The 18602-nt window shown below is 37.1% G+C and overlaps 1 protein-coding gene across 2 annotated transcripts in view; it reads left to right on the forward strand.

Moving 5' to 3' along the window:
- LOC129211759 (uncharacterized) overlaps nucleotides 1-16170 on the forward strand; it is a 19993-nt gene extending 3823 nt beyond the window's left edge. Inside the window, exons 4-13 of one of the 2 annotated variants that reach the window (XM_054839376.1) lie at nucleotides 216-391; nucleotides 3420-3577; nucleotides 3812-3925; nucleotides 8306-8411; nucleotides 9899-10072; nucleotides 10827-10926; nucleotides 13922-14010; nucleotides 14097-14129; nucleotides 15068-15206; nucleotides 15897-16170. In XM_054839376.1, coding sequence (XP_054695351.1) covers nucleotides 3547-3577; nucleotides 3812-3925; nucleotides 8306-8411; nucleotides 9899-10072; nucleotides 10827-10926; nucleotides 13922-14010; nucleotides 14097-14129; nucleotides 15068-15206; nucleotides 15897-15905 — 795 coding nt within the window. In that variant the 5' untranslated portion in view covers nucleotides 216-391; nucleotides 3420-3546 and the 3' untranslated portion in view covers nucleotides 15906-16170. Of the gene's footprint in view, nucleotides 1-215; nucleotides 392-3419; nucleotides 3578-3811; nucleotides 3926-5575; nucleotides 5788-8305; nucleotides 8412-9898; nucleotides 10073-10826; nucleotides 10927-13921; nucleotides 14011-14096; nucleotides 14130-15067; nucleotides 15207-15896 lie in introns of those variants that run through there. The other variant, XM_054839377.1, reaches the window with a different exon arrangement.
- Nucleotides 16171-18602: the final 2432 nt, after the last annotated feature.

Consider the following 18602-nt stretch of genomic DNA (forward strand, 5'->3'; position numbering starts at 1 on the left):
GTTACCTAAGTAGGCACTAAAAAGAGAAACCTACTGTGATGGCCTCTGCAGCCTTTCCGTGAGGCCTAGTCCAAACCCGTTGCATTCCATAAAATGCAAACGATGTCACCGAAAGTCAATAGTGTGGGTTTTGTAATCTGCTTCGTTAGAACATCTTGCCCGAGTAAAAACTGCAAATTACATTTCTGCATCTTTGTCTCAATCAAATTTAAAAGCCCTAGGTAAAGGTGTTCTGTGTATCTGACAACCTGAAGTACCAACATTTAGCAGCTGCGAGCTGGAACAGGAGGGGAAATTCGCTGTCAACTAGAAGAACAAAGCATGTGTATGAACTGGTGCTTCACACTTCTGTGTTCCAGGTGAAGAAGGATCACACAATTTTTTTACTGAGGTATATGTTAATTTCTCTGTTCTTGTGAGTGTGACTCCGGGATCTCTTTCCTCTAAAGCAGCCTTCTGGCAGGGCTAAGACTTGGTCTAATCCTCTGCTGTAAAGTTAAGTGCTGTTGGGCTTTCAGCCAAAGCAGTATTCTTTCAAGAGTTTGCTACGCATTGATTTTTACAGATCATTATTTATCCTTTGAAAAGTAAAGGTTAAAGTTTATCTGTAGCTGTTAATGTAACTGTGTTGGGCATGTTTTCATAAGCAGCTAGCTCCTGTCAAATGAAGAAATCCATATTGGGATTTTACCAGTTACAGAGGAATTTCAAGAGCGCCATCCCAGAAGACTTTACTTAAACTTCAACACAGTTAATCTTGCACAAACTGTGGGTGTATCCCCATTATGCCTTTGTAGTTCTTCAGGATGTTGGGTCATTCACATGGAGGCCGTTGCAGATTCAGGATCTTGTCGTGCAGTGAATGTTGGGAATTTTTGAAAGACTTTTTAAATAATAAAAAGGCAAGATGACAGTTTGGGGGTGTGCTAAGGTGTCACTTTTTGTTGCCATTCATCCTTGCCAGAAGGGTATTTTCTATCCTTTTCTCAGAAGGGAAACAAGATTGCAAAAGAGAAAAGTTAACCAACAAAAATTAATGGTAGATGCGTAGGATTACAGGATTCCTTCTTAGCTCCTGCTCATCCCTGTTAGCCAGCTTCCGGACCAGTGTGTGGTGCACACCTTTCCCAGGCTACATTCAGTCTCAGACAAAGGGATGGAGAAGCTCTTCCCTCCCTTTCTCTCATTCCTAGCATGGTTCGGAACTTGGCTAGGGCTGATGGTCAGGGTACGTGCAGCAGCTGAGGCTACTTCCCCCACCCAGACGGAGTCTTCTGGGATTATAATCTTCCTGTGCCCTACCATGTTCCTCCTAGGTTTAAAGGCTTCCCACTCATCAGAATATATTTAAGACTGTTAAAAGACTTGAAAAAATAAGTGTTCATTTCAGTGTGTCTTACCAAACTCTTGATGTCTAACTTATTCATAGTTTTATAGAAATTGCCCAGGAAATAAATAATAGAAAATATTTTAATAATTAAAGAGGTTACATAATAGAGATTTGGTGTTCAGCACCTTGTTCAGATCTCCGTTTCTCCCTCCTACTCTCTTCTCCCTTACTCCAGCAGTTTGTGAAGTCATTGGCATGGAGGAATAGGCTTGTCTCAACACTTAAAAAAATAATGGTTGTGTAAGGAGTAGAAAAGTAACAGGAGTTTCCTTTGTGGGAGTCAGGTAAATGGAGAAATACTGTGGTGCCAGTCATCTGCAGGTAAACTTGCATAGATGCTTTTATATTGAAAAAACAATTCAGCAATTTGAGTCTATAAAATTGAGTATGGTATGGGAGGTCTTGAGGGCAGATCAGCTCTGAAATGGAATAAAGATTTTAGGGAAAAAAGCCCTAACAAATACATCCCTTCTAGCTCAGAAGAGATGAAGAAAAGCAAAGACATGCTGCTGTCATGGCACTCGCTGCTTTGTGTTTCCTATCTATTGATGTAAGACTAACTTCAGTGTGCATATTCCCTTCGTGTGGATTTTCCTCATATTTGGTGCTACTTCAGAGCTATTGCAAATTAATATAGGATATAGAATAACTGAAGAAATAAAATTCCTCTCTAGCTGTATTTGTTAAACTCTTACTTGCCTGGAGGAGTTTTGCACTCTAAGTAGATGTATTTAATTTGTAAAGTTATTGTACATGTTTACTGTCATTTAGTTTGCATTTATCAGTAATATTTGTAATGAAATAAGGGTGTTTTCTCAATTTTTCTCCTTTTTTTTCCTTCATTGACCGAAACAATATTAAGTTATACTTCAAAGGGGTTAACTTTGATTAATTGAGGCAATCAGTGGGCTGTTGATAAAGTCCTCTTACATGAATGGTGTGCATTTGGAATCCTTCCTGCACAATAAGGTTTCTAGTATGAACTATTATAAATAATTAGCTATCACTACTGTATATTGTAACTGATAACGCTTGCTAAGATGAGTTTGATTAAAGCAGGTTTTAAGTCAATCATTCTTGACTGAACCAAGACCAAAATAACAGCTCAGCACAATTTGGTGAGTTTAAATTACAAAACCCTTTACTGTGGACTTAGATATCTGCATGTAGTATGTAGTGGAAAGAATTTCCAGGGAGAGGGATAGGAAAATCCCTTTATAATTTCATCTTTCTCAAGTCCCAGGGAAACAGAATAGCCAGTTGACCCAGAAAACAGCTGTTACTCCAAAGCAGGACAGTTTCTCTATTATTATACAAAATTACTCACAAATACTCTATTCACAGTCTACATACAACTACATAGTCAGTGATTTTAGAACTCACCTATAGGCATCATGTATAAATAGGAGCATTGTCAACTAAAAACCAAAATAGCATAGAAGCGTGCTTAACTACTTTTAAGGATACAGTTCAGTTCTAACACCAAATGTTTGTGTCACTGGGTTGCGTTTATGTATCTTGACCTACAGTTTATAATATACAAACTGTATGTGGAGCCATGGAAGCCAATGTTTAAAAATATGGCGTAGGTCAGCAAAACAGTCTTTGTCCTGCCAGCTGAGTACAGTTGCCTGGGTTACATATTCTGGTGTTTTTCTCTATTTATTTTTTTTTCCATTGAAAAATCTCCAATTGATAGAGCTTTCATTACCTTTTTAGAAGATTGTTACAAGTTATAGGTCAGGAAATCATGGGATTCAGAGGTAAGAAGAATTTAATCACTGTGAGCATCAGGAGATTTCCTTTTTTTAATTTAGCCATCTTAATTCATTCCAGTATTTACACATTACAAACAGCATTTTATGGGTTGAGATAAAAGTTTTTATATTTAAGAGATTGCCAAGACAGTTTTCTAATGTAGATAGAGGCATTGAAGAGTTTCCTAACAGAGTTTAGGATGACATTTAAATCACATGTTTACATTTTGATAGCTTGCTACATTTTATTTGCTTATTTTTCCCTGATACAGTTACTTGCATTTGGATTCTTGGCACTTCTGGCAGAAATAAAGAATTTGAGAAGATTAAAAGAATTGCAGACTGCAGAAAGGAGGACAATTGAGGAGGAAAGGTGGGAAACAACAGTGTGAGGGACTCATGGAGGAAACAGATACCAGCTTTTACTGGGGTAGGTGAAAAGGGGAAATAAATTGGCAGTACAAAAAGAAGCCTTGGATTGCTATGTGGGAGCTGTGAGCACATCTTACATTCCTAACGAACCGTGTGGATTGTTTTAACAGTATAAAGGACATCAAAATACTTCAGCAGTAGCTGGGATAGATGCCTACTTTGGTAATGGGGAACGGAGAAGATTTTGGTAAGCCTTTGAAAAGTGATCTCCCTGTTGTTCTTTGAGATACAGAATTTCAAGCCAGTCCTGAGGTGTTGCTGGGCAAATTTGAAAACACCTCGTGGTGCAGACATCAAAACCAGAATTGGAAGAAAATGCTGCCAGCAGAGCATCAGAAACCTGCAGGTAGAAAGATAAACTTCTGGGATGTTACTTGGGATACTGACTTTCTCATTCCTTTCTCATTCTCATCTCATGATTTAGGGAAGAAAACCAGCAAGCACAGTTTAGTTTCTTTTCTGAACTGGAGTCCAATAAAGCAATCCTTCTTAGTCTTCAAAATATGTTTGTGCTTGTTTTCCTATCTGACTATTTTTACCCAAAATTCACCTCCCCATTTTACGCAGTCAAATTTTTACCTTCTATCCCTTCTCTTTCCAAATGGATCTGTATACAGAAGGTATGCTCTTAAAATGAAATTTGGAGATTATTTTTTTTTGGCTATCGAAGCTTCTTCATCTGGTTCTGATCATTCCTTCCCTACGTGACTTGGGGATTTTTTTCTTTAAAAAAAGGTATCTGAAAGAGAACTAGAACGTTCATTTGTGCTATGTTTAGATATCACAAATGAAAGAGCGCTGAATTGGGTCACTAGCAAAATCCTAATAAGAATTATCATTAAGTTGCCAGTAGTAGTCTTGGTGTAGTCAACACTATGATTTGAAATATTTATTTCTTCTAGTTATGAACAAATGTTCTGGCTTGGTGCTAGAATATACTGAGCTCCTTGTCATCCCTGATACAAGCCTCCACTTAGCTTTAACTTACAAATTACCTTCTCCAAGAGGTAACAAGGTACATTCATTCAAGTGGGTATTTAGATCTTTTGCCTTTAAATTCTTTTTTAAGCTATGGGGAAAAAAGCATGCTGTGAAATAAGTTTTTGTTTCAGTTTCAGCTGTAGTAAATTGAGCTGTCATGACAGGGACCAGAATCTGGTACAATTCTTTGTGGGGAACAGGCATCTTTTTACCTTTATATATGCAGATAAAAATATCTAAATAAAGCTGAAATTTGGACTGAAATCTCAGTGTAATTGCACATTTGCAAGAAAAAAAGAGTTTCAGAGAAATTGCGACAGTGTGAGAATTCATGTCTAGTTGGTACAGAAATGTTATTTTTAATTTCCTTTTAGAATCTGATTTGAAAAGGCATAAATACATATGGCAGTATGTATGGAAGAATATGCATGATGTTTCATGCCAAACCATGGGAGAAGTTTTGGTAAAATCGTGAGATTGGAAGTTAGGAAATCATGAAAAATTCAAAAAGATTGCAACCATATTTTGTAATCAAACAGATTGCGGGTTGAAGGAAGAGGTGTCAGTAACATACTACGTGCTGCAGCTGGCCCTAGCAATCAGAGCAGCAATAATTATTGCAGCAAGACTTCATTTGTTCTCGGAGCAAAAAGTCTTAAGACCAGCCTGATAATAACATTTTAATCATCATTTTTATACTCTTGATCCATGTCTTTGACCTGTCTTTTTAAAACAATGTATATTCAAAGAACTGTCTTCAAATACATTCCAAGTTCGTTATCTTTAAAAGGTAACATAACCGTAAAAGGAGAACAGAGAAATGCTCATGACAGATACTTTAGTGTGTTGAAACTTGTGTCATTAAAGGAATACTTCACATATGCATTCAAAAATTCAGAAATAGCAAGATTAATGAGACATTTTTATTCAACTACCCGTTGTCATAAAAGAAAATATGATGGAGAAGTTATCAGGAAGTTGTATCTGTTTTAAGTTAATTAGTAATTCTTTATAGAGAAGGATGCCATAAAACAAGCTCAAAATCCACGATCGTTGACTTGCTACAGTAAATAAGAGCAGCAGAAAGGAGAGTGCATTCTGCCGCTAGCAAAATCTGGAAGAAACAGTCTTTTACCACAATCGGCTTCAGGATGTCCATCCTTAAAGTCTTGCTTTTCCTTCTGTTCGTGGCCAGCAACTCGCTGAGTGAACAAGAAGCTTTAGAACGTAAGACCTGGTTGCGTTTTTGCTTTATAGCTTGTCAGAATAGGGATGTGTCTATTAAATCCCTGGCTTAACCATGGTAGTGCTGCTATGGTATTGCAATCCCAACGGTATTGCTTCTGAGGAAATTCTCCTTGTGATTTAGTTAGAGTTTATTTTTAAATAATGGGAAAATAATGAAAATGTTAAGACCTTTGTGTCACAACTGCTTACCTGTGTTTGCTGTTCTGAAGTGAGTTCTGCACTGCCAAGAGTATGGTGATATTTTACAGACACACAGGTATGCAAGACAAAAATGCTTTCGCTTTCACCTGTTGTTCTGGACTTCTATACATTAAATGATTGCAACCATATGAATTACAACTGAAACACTAGGTATTCTGGTGGGTTTGAACCATTTTGAGTCAATCTGTCAATGTCAAAAGAATGCATTTTAAATGAGTAAGATGGTTTGGTTCTTTTTCAGTAGGAAGAAATACTCAGTATATGGTTTAAAAAATTATACATTCTTTTTGTAGCAAGTATTTTTAGAAAAAAAAAATTGAGATGAACAAGGAGAAAATCATTAGTAATGAGGAGCATGACAACCAGAATGCATTGAAAAAAAGGTTATTTTAAACGAGAAGTTAAGTTATATGGAATTGACTGATTCTGTTAGAGTATACAGTATTGGTCAGGAATTTTTTTTATGGAAAGATTTCTTATAGATGGATTTTATTCATTTATTATTATCACTGTACTTTACCTGGTAGCTACCAGTTACTAGGAGTTAGGTATCAGTAACCCGTTAGTGATGTAAACCAGCTGCAGTTACTATTTTTCTAACAGAGTTTTGGTTTGTGATTTGAGGAATTTTTTTTATGCTACTTTAACCTTTAAATTGCCAAAAAAAGTTACCACTTTAAGTTTGCATTTATATAGACTGCAGTACTATGAAGGGCTCAGCAGTGAGTTCCTCACTGACATGGAATATTACAGCATTAATATCAAAGGGCACGTGATCCCTCTCTCTCCAACAGAATCACAGCTAGTTATTTTCTACTCCCTTAGTAGTTTTTGTAATAGTGCTAAAAGAATTGCAATTCTGTTACATATAGGTGGCTAAAAACCATTAGTGCTCCTTATCTCCTAGATAATATGATGCCAAATACTACCAGGGATTTTTTCATTGTTCTGTACTTTATATGATCTATATTTAGGTTGTCTTGGAAAATGCTTCAATGCTGATGCCCTCTTGAGAGAAAGGAGTGCAATATATGTAAAAAGATTTGTACGAATGCAAGCCTTGATCCACTGTGTAATCATTTAGATTTATCTCTGATTGACAGTAAATGTTGGCTTAGATTCTCTTGGATGGTAGGAAGGAAGGCGGCTTTCATCTTTTTTTGAAATAAAGACTGCTCATAGCATAGTTTCTCCAGCTAATAATGCATTAGTCATGAGTTTGCTAATCCACCTGTTCATGGTGTAAAATCCTTCTTAGAAGAGCAAACCAGTAATGTTACCATTGCCGGGTAGGCTCAGAAGGATCTGCTCAGAGATCTCTTCCAGTCCTGACTTTCTGGCTTCATTCTTCTCACTGTGAAAAGTAATGCAAAATTATACTCAGCTGTATTGGCTGGCTGGGGGGGGGGGGTTAAGTATCGTAATGGTGCTTGGCCTTGCAATATACAGTCCCGGTTTTAATTTTCTCTCTCAGCATCTCCAGTGGTGCCTTGCAGTTGCTTGTTTGGTTATACATTATAGTTCAAGATTTGAGGTATGTCTCCATAAATCCTAGACTGCAGTGGCTTTACACCAGAACCTCCAGGTCAGCTTGTAGCTTGCTGGTAGAAATGATGAGTACAGTGTTCATTCTGAGGAAGGGAACAGGTAGCAAAGAATGTAGGGTTTGGGTGCCAAATATGGCGACTTTTGATGTCTGATTAAGGTTGCTGATGAGGAAGTTATTTTTAGACAGCCGTATGCCTGTGAAGTACTGTAAGCATTCAACGTCTGGAACATAATTTGCAGCTCACAATGTTTACACACTAAAAGAGATAGAGGAGAACCGACATAAATGCAAAACAAATCCTTTTGTAGACCAAAAATAAGGAATAATCCCAATGTAAAACACACAAAAAGGTTTTCATTTGAATTATAATTAGAGGGTTTGAGTATCGAATGGGTTTCATGATTGTTAGCTTTTGCCAACAATCCACATATGATACATAGTAGAATTCAGATACAACCACACTTAAATGTTGCGATAGAAATCATAATAACGTAAGCCATACAATTCACTCGCTAACTGGAAGATGGGTGCAAATCCTGAATAAGTTAATTTAAGCAGGTAAACCTTAATTTCTCAAATAATGTCAAAATTTTGAAGGGGCAGGTCCCTGGAAAGTAAGATTTAGTATCTATGTCTATAAAGTACATCATATGAACCTTGAATTTCTGATGTAATATAGAAATACAGCTCACTAACAGTATGTTACTGTATAATTGCATTAAATATTTGTTTTGTTTTAATTTACAGCCAACTGCACTGGAGTTGTGGACTTTAAGGCCTGCCTGGGTAATACAGTCAACTTCTGTCCTACCAATATTTCTTGTCAATGTAAAAATGAAAAACCTTTTTGCAGGTAGGGTGTGGGGTTTGTTTATTTAAATATACACTATGTAAATGCAGCTTGTCAAATATAATATTAACAGTGAACTAAATTTAGACCCTGCAGTGTGATCCATGAAAGTAGATGTTGATCTTCATTCACAGTCTGCATAAGCTCATAAGTCCGCTACAAAGCATCAAATCTGGGATCTGAGTGCAGTGTTTTCTTCTTTCGAATATGTGTAGGCCATGTAATTCATCATTTAGGTTATCACTATAATCTTCAATTTTCACATGCTTACTATAGTCTCAGATGTTTTACTTTAGAACTGAATTATGCTGTGTAATGGTAAGTTAATTTTTTTCCCCAGGTTGATTAAATCAGAGTAAAAAAAAAAAAAAACAGATATCTTGATATCCTGTTCTCCATTATGTGGTTGTTTTTTTCCTTTTTTTTGGGGGGAAAAAAAGAAACCCTAGTCATCCGAGTAGAAAATCTTGTTCCCATATCTAGCGTATTTATTTTTTACATATGGTTTGTCCCTTAGACTTGACAGGAAGTCAGCAAGAAAATACCAGGGCAGCATTATGCAGCTCTTCTGATTACCTGGTGGATTCAGGACAATAATGTCTCTGTGACCCAGCCCGTTGTTTATACACGTGCAGCTAGCCCCCAGCTGTAGCCAGTATACCAGATCAGATGACTGAGTATGCTGTCTAAATGGTAGTGCAACTCCAAAGTGCAACTCCAGAAAAATAGAATGCTACATTCTAGAAGCTATAAGTATGTATTCTAAATAATACCCAGGTCAATAAAAATATTGCATATAAATTGCAGTAAGAAAAGAATTGTCAGTAGTGGAGATCAAAATCAAACTTTCAGAAGACGTTACCGAAATCCAGAATGTTTGCATCAATAAATGATGTAAAATCCCTGTCAAAAGAACTTTCCCATCATGAGAATGGCTGGGGGCATTCCCTTCTAGTGGTGTCCTTTGTATCAGTGGAGGAAGTAATGCTTTGGGAGAATTAATTACGGTAACTTAGCTTTTTTAAAAAGCAACATTCTTACCCAATGACAAGTCTTACTCTTAAAAGCAGAGGGGACATGTTCTGTCAATCTACTATGGGTTGTGTTGCTCCTTGTTCATAGAAGGTGCATCAGTATCATAATGATAGACAGCACTGTGACATTACAATTTTATCTGCATAGTCTGTTCTGGAAATTCAGCAGCTTTGCTATGCTTACAGCTGGCGAAAAGATCTTTGACCTGAATCATGCCATGACTTAGTATACCCTATTCTCAACAAAGCTTATTATCTTGGCCTTGGCAGAGTGCATTTGCATCAAATCTAGAATGTGTATTACAAAGATAAGTAACATCTTTAGACAAACAGGAAAAATATTTAATCTCTTGACCCCTGCAGTATTCAATAGTACGTAATTATATAGCAAAATATTTTCCTTTTTTGGTATTACTTATTTCTAATGTTGCTAAAAATTAGTATTTTTCTTTGCAGATGTGATTACACCAGAGTGGACTGGAGGGAGTTTTGGTACATGGATCCTAAATGTAGCCACCTTTGGAACACTTTAGACTTGATTTTAGTAACTGTTCTTCCTGCAATAGCACTGGTTATCATAGTTGTTGCAATATTTTACTGTGTCTACTACTGTAAAAGTGAAAAAGCTAGGTAAGTTACTCTGGATGCAATTAAAAGGGGTTTTATAATCAAAATGGAAGTAAAGCAAAATAAGTCAAGTCTTCTGATTAATTTTTAACTTCTAGATATTCAAGCTTGCCATAAAGCATCCTCTGCCAAAATATTGTTTACACAATTTAAAACTAAATCAAAGCATCTTATCAGAGTACCTAACAGTTATTCAGCATTTTACCGCTGTGTGCAGAACTTCACTCGAAGTTGTCACTTCTCTTATTTAGGGCTAACCAGGCAAGCTTTAAAGATTGATAAGTACATCTACTACTTTAACTCAAGACTACCAAATCTGTCTTGCTGATTTATTTGCTTTTAAGGGTTGGCTTTCTTTCCACAGGTTTAAAAAAAAAAAAAGAAAATTGAATAAGAGCAATAAACATTGACAAGAGTCTTGGCTATTAAACACAAATTCTGTTTCTTTCGTCCTAGGCATTGGCAATTTGAGCTGCTTTTTGTTTTCAACACTTAATCTTTTTTTTTTCCACTGATATTTGTCCCAAGTACATAGAGAATATGGAGGTCTTTTCTTCTTTCATTGAGCCCCATTAGTGTGTATCACTGGTACTTCCTCTGTCATGAAAAAATTGTAATAATACATAGCTCTCACACAGTCATTGCCACAGTACATCTAAACGTACGATACGGCTGTTGAACAAATCTGCAGTACACAAAGATTCAAGACCCTCAGAAGTGTTGCTAATGCTCTAAATTCACATTGTTCCCCAACCAGGAACTGGACAAATCCTCCATACTGTGAAGCACAGCATAACCCTGCGTTTACTGTTGAAACAGCTGGTAACTTGGGGCATGTTTATCAGCAATCACCAAAGGTAAGAGATGTTGGCATGTTGGTACCTAATTCTAGTGGGAGTCAGACATGATTTGGTGATTCAACAGAATGGTATATGAATAGCCAAAAAGGTCATCTGGTAAAATTAAAGGTAATCTGAGTTTAAAATCTTCCTTTTATAAACTCTTCCTTTTATTTGCCCAGTATTTGGTTTCCAATATCATCTAAATGCATGTGATACCTTCTCACATACCTTTTCTCACAAAACTCTTCATCAAGGATGAAGTGAATCTAATTTGCATAGGAGAAAACAAAGAACTAGGGATTATTTGAAAAAGATGTTCAAATAAATATTTCCTTTTCAGCCAGTTAGAAGACCAGCATTAAAAAAAGAGAATATGAGCTCAAGCCACATGCTACATAGCCAGAAGGGAAGAGTTTGGTGTACTATCCAGACTTCAAGCCATTTAAGGTGCTGAAGAGCCATTCCTACAGTTTAATTTGACTGTTTACTAGTTACACTTCACCAGAGGAAGGATTGGCTATTTGTCTTCAAGGTTTTTGGCTTGTATGAGGGTTATCAATGAAGTTCTGTGAGGATTTGAGTAGTGTTCATGTAAGAACAAGTAAAAGGCAGTGCTAGTAAGGTGATGTGTGTTGATGCCATAGTACTCAGAGCAGTTAAAAATAAGCCTTACTGTGGAGAAGTACAGAAGGATCATATAATAATGATTGACTGGACAAGAAAATGACAAATGAAGTTTATTGTTTATAAATGCAAAGTAGTGCACATAGAAAAGCAGGTCTAACTTTGTGTTAGGTGATAATTATCTCTAATAAGAAATTGGACTTCAGAAGGGGCCTCTGTGATTCTGTGAATCTGTGTAAATCAGGCTTATTTTTGTAATGAAGATGTATGTGGTCACCAGCTGGTGCAGAGCAGCATAGCTGCACAAATCAGTTCAGACAAACCAGGGGTACTAGCTGAGAATCTGGCCTTTGTGAGTAAACACCACACAGTTCTGCAGGCTCAGAGTCTAAGATTAAAACTTTAGAAAACTAGAAATGTTTGTTTCAAATACATTTAAGTCAATTGGAAGTGGAATGAAAATTCACGGAACGGGTTAAATTGCAGTAATATGACCCTTCTTTCCTTTTCATTTTGTGAGTGATGCTTTCCAATGACATTTTTGGAGGCTAGGGAGGGATCAGTGTGGATGAGCAGGAGGATGTGGCCGTACCAAATGTATTTTTTATCTTTGTCATCTCTTAGCTGCAAAATCTATGAATGATAGTGCATGACTGCTTGTAGTACATAACATAAGCATTGTTGGCAGAGTTCTAGCAGTATTTGTTAAAAATTCACTGCCTACAACTGAGTGGGTTTGGGGCTAGAATATTGAACCATTTCCTGATTAAAGGCCCTAAATAAAATCTGAAATTAAATTACCTGCATCACCTTTGTAATAGAGTATTTCACCAGGACCTTTGCAACATTCCTGTGAGATAGACTAGACAGAATCATTTATAGGATTATAAAGTTAATCTGTGAGGGAGCTGGGATTTGAACTTTGGTCCCCAAAGGGCCAGACGCTGCCTTTTCCACCAGGATAATGCTCTCTCGTGCCAATTTTCTCCATTAGGCAAGATGTTCCTTAGAGATAATCTCTTGAACTTGTGGGCGTCACAAGATGGATAAATGCGTTTCTAAAACAGAATGGGAAATAAAAAATACAAAGAAACATGAAAGGGAATATATTGGGTGGGGAGTTAATTTCCTCATTTGGTACTTTAAGTGGTTATCTTACATATTTAAGGAGTGTGTAGTGTCTGAGAAGAAGACATTGTAGGCTGTCTGAGAAAAGAAAGAAAATCTAGTGCGATAGATTATTTCCTGTTGAATATATTTGTAAAGTATTGACATCTTGGAAATGCAGTGGGGGAAGAGAAGTAAGGCATGAGCCTACCTTCACCAGGAGATGGTGCTGTTTAATTTTTAACTAATTCTGAATTTCGTTCAACTGGTGCTGTCATTGTCAAGGTGTGAATTAGAACCCAATCCTGCACGCTGTTAGGGAACTGCTTTGGGTAAGGGCTGTAGTATTTACTACTTTCTTATGCTCCCCACTGCGTTTCAGCCCAGAGGCAGTCCGTGGGACGTTTCTGCCTGCCTTGTCTCCTTGCTAGATGTGGTGGTCATGAAAACTTGAGTTTGTAAAAAGCCCGTTGTTAATTATCTGAGCTTTTGCTCCCATGCTGACAAGGCAGGCTAGTGCATGTACCGCTCTGCAGTCTGCAGAGCCCTCACCAAAGCTGTCAGAGAGGCAAGAGGAAACCAAAATCTGCATCTGATAGCATCAGCTCCTGCAGATGAACTACCCTGAACGCTGCTTCTCTCCTGAGGGTACCTTGTTTTGCAAATTACTTCAGGTCACTATATTTTTAAATAAAGATACCTTGAGCAAATGAACATCACTTATTTTATGAACAATATAGAATATTTACTTTGTTTCTTCATGTTTTCCTTCTTCCTCCTGCAGTATGTTTGGCAAGACAGCAGCCAGTCTTTAAATGTTAATATTCAGTTGATCTTAATTGTTGATCACTGTATTTTGTTTAATTTTTGACTCAGTTTTGTGTAAATCAGAGGTAAATCCGCTGTTATTTATGGAGTGGCATCTTTCTGAAATGTTTAATCATAAAAGACTCGACAAAACTTCCAGGCCTTTATGAGACCTTTAATACCCAGTTACTTAATTGTGCAGAGACTTACCTGGGTGAGTGTTTCTGTTAATCTTAGAGGTGCGCTTTCGGCATTACCCAAATATGTACTTTTCTTCTACTGAGTCTTTTAGATAAATTGAATTTATACACTTGAAAATGTATCTATAACAAACAATATATTTTGTAACCGATAAATCAATGTATACAGTTTTTTAAACCAAAGACAACTACTAACATACTGTACCTGGTGAGCTATTTTTCTAATTTGTTGTCATTTTGCTCTGTGTAACCACGTGATCCCCTACATGTAGGACGGCTGGGTTGGACGAATTCCAAAAGCTGTACTGAGAAGACAAGATTTTGATGATGGCCCAGCCCCAAGTCAATTAGAGAATTACAGGTATGCTGCTGGTTTTCTGTCGTCTTTCCTCATTTTCACTTTATACTCTACTTTGGAGACTAAGAATTACTTTCTATTTTTGCCAGTGGCATGGCAACTGATAAAGATCCCGTAAATGGGTAAGCATTTGACTAGATTATTCACGTAGATTTTGTGGCTTGAGTCTTTGATAGAAAGAGGTTATTTTTCTGATTTTTTTTCCTTATTCTCCTCTACTTTGCATAATTCTAATAACATTGCAGCAGGAATTCTAGGACTATTTTGTACTTTATTACTAAATATGAACTAGCACACAGGACTAAATTTATCAGCTTGCTGTGTAAGACTTAGTCTGTTTTCCTAATGGAACATCAAAAAGAAAAAGTCTGCGTGTATTTCTCTTGTTTCTGAAGCTAAATCCTAAAATACTAATTTATCCAAAGGCTTGTATGGTTTTCCTCTAATAATCACAAATTTATTTATTTTCATTACTTTTTAGAAACACAGTTTCCTTAGTTGTGCTTCCTCTCTTTAATCTTCCTCACTAACACCAGCCAACTGTTGCAGCTCCTACCCGCAACTTTTGCAGAGAACTTGTTTACCATGAGCCAACTAAATGATAGCAGAACATTTTCCTCATACGTAGCAGGGTTCTACTGCAGAAACAGACTGGAGCTTTCTGATATTTTTTTTGTCCATCAAGAAGGTCTGTTATTTTTAACATAAACATTGAAAATGTAGGTACACCTATCATGAATTTAAAACATTTTCAAAATAATCATAGGAATATAGAAAATTAGATACTATGGCTCTGTTCAGTGTAACAGTGTAAAAAAAAAAGAAGCTGAAAGAATATGTTGCTCTTTTAAATTCACTTTCATCTGTGTTTGCAGGATGAGGGTTTGACAGTAAAATGAACTTAAAAGACACAACATTTATATGTCTTAATGTTATTGCCTCAATGTCGTGGATGCAGTAGTGAGCTTTATTATTTTTATACTTCAGTTTAATGCTTTATGTAATTTGCAGTATATTATTATTCATATTTTTAATAACCCCTTTTTTCTCTTTTGCGTAGTCCTATGCATCCTCAGCCATTAAGGAGACCGGATCCAACAACAGACTATTTTTCTAACCAGCGACCTCAATATGAGAAATCAGGCTATCCAAGCAATAATTTGCCTTATGCAGATTATGCAGAGGGGAGACAGTATCGGGTATGTAGTAGTAACATACCTATGCATATATACTATATAATCTTCTGTCTTGGTACTGAGTACAAATTATCATAATTCAAATTGGGAGTATTTATGTCAGTAAATACGTGAGCTAATAAAAAGCCTAAAACCACCTTTTACTATACGGGTGTTTTCTTCAGGAATATTACATACTTGCTAATTCTGTTCTAGACTGGATAATTTTTGCAATGTTTTAATCATTTTCTGAGTCGTTTATACTTAGATGCTACAACTCGTATAAACCTGGTTTAACAGAAATGTAAGTGGCCATGTCCAGCCATGTTTTGTCTTCCACAATAGCCCTGTGATTTCTTTGCCCCTCCTCTTTAGGCCACAGAAACTTCCTTAATTTTTTTTTAAAAAAAAACCCACCTTGATAGCAACAAAATGTTCAGCTGTTGCTGCTTCCTAGCTGGTCCTGCTAAAATGTTTCTAAATATTTCAAAACCTATTTCGGTTTGTGTGCACAAAGTCTTAATATGTTCGGTTATTTGCATGAAAATCATCTCCCAAAGCTATTGGTGAGTACACATTCAGAAGCAGCACATACATTCAGATACTAATAAAAGAAATATATAAATGTAGTTTGATTAGATACAGATGATTTTAATAGCAAGCATACGAGGGAGTGTTTGTCATGCTGATGATGTTATTCTAATCTCTTCACAGAGATACTAAGTACCAGTGCTTCCTGTATCTGAAGTGTCTTGGAAAACTGCATGATCAATGGACGATCCAAATGCTGAGAGATCAGTAAGACTTTGTGGGCTGGGACATAGAGGAAATAGCCATAACTATTAGAAAGGACTAAAAGTTATTGCAAAGCAAAGATACAGGAGATGATTGTAAAACAAAACATGATATTGGCATCCAATTTGCTTACTGTGTAATTGATGACTTTTTGTGAATACCTGATTTTTAGACTTTACATAGCTGCTTCTAACTATTGCTTAAATTGTCGCACATCTATTGGGACACAGGGTTCTTTTGTGATTAACCCTGTGTCCTGTGTCTAAATGAATCATTATTCTTCCATGTTTGCTTCCCAGGATGGTTTAAATCTGTATCAAAGGGAATGAGGGGTAAGGGGTTGCATTTTTTCGTATTTCTCAGGAAGGCTTGCCAAAGACAGCTTTTGCCAGGTGCAGTTTTGGCTTCTTGGCGTCCATTTGGCTCACCCGTTTATTTGTGGTGTTTGCTCCACTCTGTGTCGTGATGTCCCTCCAGATGCTGGTGAGCAGTGGTTCCAAATCCAATGCTGTTAGTAGGACCATGAATTTCTCTGACTGTAATTATGAAGGTTCTTCAGGGCGTTGTAGCATGTAGAGCCTGTTGTTCCCTGACTGACATTTCTTTGGTTTTCCCCTTAAAGAGAAAGAAAACAACAAACTACATACAATTTTGAGCTCTGTAGGAAGAATCTGCGTTCTTGTTACAGCAATTACCTGCAGAATTAGGTAGAAGGGAAGGCTCTGTTCTCAGGCACAGCCGCTTAGCCTCTCTGGCACAAGCAGCGTTGTACAAACGTCACCAAGGCACTTGGCTTCCCGCTCTCCCAAGATCCACCAAATGCTGAAGTACTGACTGATGTAGCAACCTCAGCCTATATAAGCCCATTCTGTTGTCCCTTGTTTCTTTTCCACTTTGTCTTCCTTCATTGTCTTGTTGATCCTAACAGCTGAAATGCTTTGCCTTTAAAAATGCAGTGGCTTTCTTTGTAACTTGTTTTGTAAATAATGACAATAAATGAAGCTATGGAAAATCGACTACCTTGCCACTAACTAACAAATTAAAGATACTGAAGTCCTGGATGTATTTCCCATTTTCCAAAAAGTCTCAACACATTATTTTAACATTTATATTAAATGATTCTTTTCCTTAGTGTTAGGTAATATGTGAAACTCTAAGATAAAACCAGAATCTTAACGTTGTTAGAAAGGTGAAAATATTTTCTTGTCTATAAAGACTTTTCTACAAATCAGAATACTCTCCTTGCAGCAGCTCCATGCCTTAACTGCGTCCTGGCACTTCCCATGCTCTCCACAACTCCATTATTGCCCAGACTGTATTGGCTTTCCTATGCCAGTACCTTAATAGAGAAGCCAGAAACCTATTCAGACCCCTTTGTTTTGCTTCCTGTTCCTTGCAAGAATTTAGCGAATAGGTGCAGCTTCCTGCTGGGTGGAAAAAGGGAAGGCTGGCTCCGACGCTGGCAGTTTTTCTTAGCTCTGTAACTTAGCTGCCATCCTAGCCATCTCTAAATCTTCATCCCCAGTTGTCTTTTTTTAATTTCTCTCCCAATGTAACAATTATCCAAAGTGGGTGAGTTTCACTGTTTTTACTTCTACTGCAGCAAGATACCACTGGGCATTTAAGTCTGGATCTAGCACATATTGAGGGTAGGTTCGCTACCTGTTATATCATCTGATGCTGGCAGAGGAATTTTTCATGGATAGTTGAAATCACATGCACCAAAATTCATTAAAAAGAATCCAAAAAATTTTCTGAATGGGGACTGCTTGCAAGCCTGCATTACTGTCTTCTGAGACTGCCTAGAACAATGCCTGTACATCTCAGTGTTAAGAATTTTGTTGCTGATTAAAGCACAAAGAAGCTTAATGCTCCTATTGGTAACACCCGCACAGCCAGCTTGACGCAGCACCTTGTTCTGGCACACCAGAGGATGAAGCATGTAAGAATGGCATCACTTATCTCACCCAGTTCTTTCAATGGGTACATTCAGTAAAAAAATCCTACTATCATCCAGTTATTTTTCAATTTCTATCAGAAATAAGAGAAGTGAAAATGGTTCTCTGTTATCTTCAGAAATGCACAGAAATGGTGTTAGCATGTCTGTTTAGATCCTAGACTATCAAAATAGTTTAAACTATTTTGACCCCAGAAAGTCAGATCCTAATGTGTGAGTAAATTTTGTCAGTGAATTGCCTTTTTTTTTTCTTGTCACTTCTTTAGCCTCCAGTAGTGCCATGATTTAACAAACTCTGGTTGTTGTTGACCTCTAGTTCCATTTGCCAACCTGGAAGTGATCACAGAATTTGAGAGTGTTCAGTTTGATATCCCACCGCTCCTTTGAAGAGGAAAAGGAGAAAGAGACAAGGCAATCCTGTCAAATATACGTGGTGCTGGCAAGAGAAGAGCAATCTGGAAGGTATGCACTCATGCTGTTTCAATGGAAATGAATAAAGTTTTGCAGAGAATGAAGTTTTCATCATCAGACTTTGCTGTCTGCTGTTTAGGCTCAGGCAGATCAAGAGATGCAGGACGTCAGCCACATGGATAGGCTTTGCTCCTGATATACCTAACCACTCATGGTCAGGTTGTCAGTATGAACATCAGGGAGTTGTACATGAAAGA

This window comes from Grus americana, chromosome 12 (assembly GCF_028858705.1).
Source record: "Grus americana isolate bGruAme1 chromosome 12, bGruAme1.mat, whole genome shotgun sequence".
Classification (NCBI taxonomy): Eukaryota; Metazoa; Chordata; class Aves; order Gruiformes; family Gruidae; genus Grus; species Grus americana.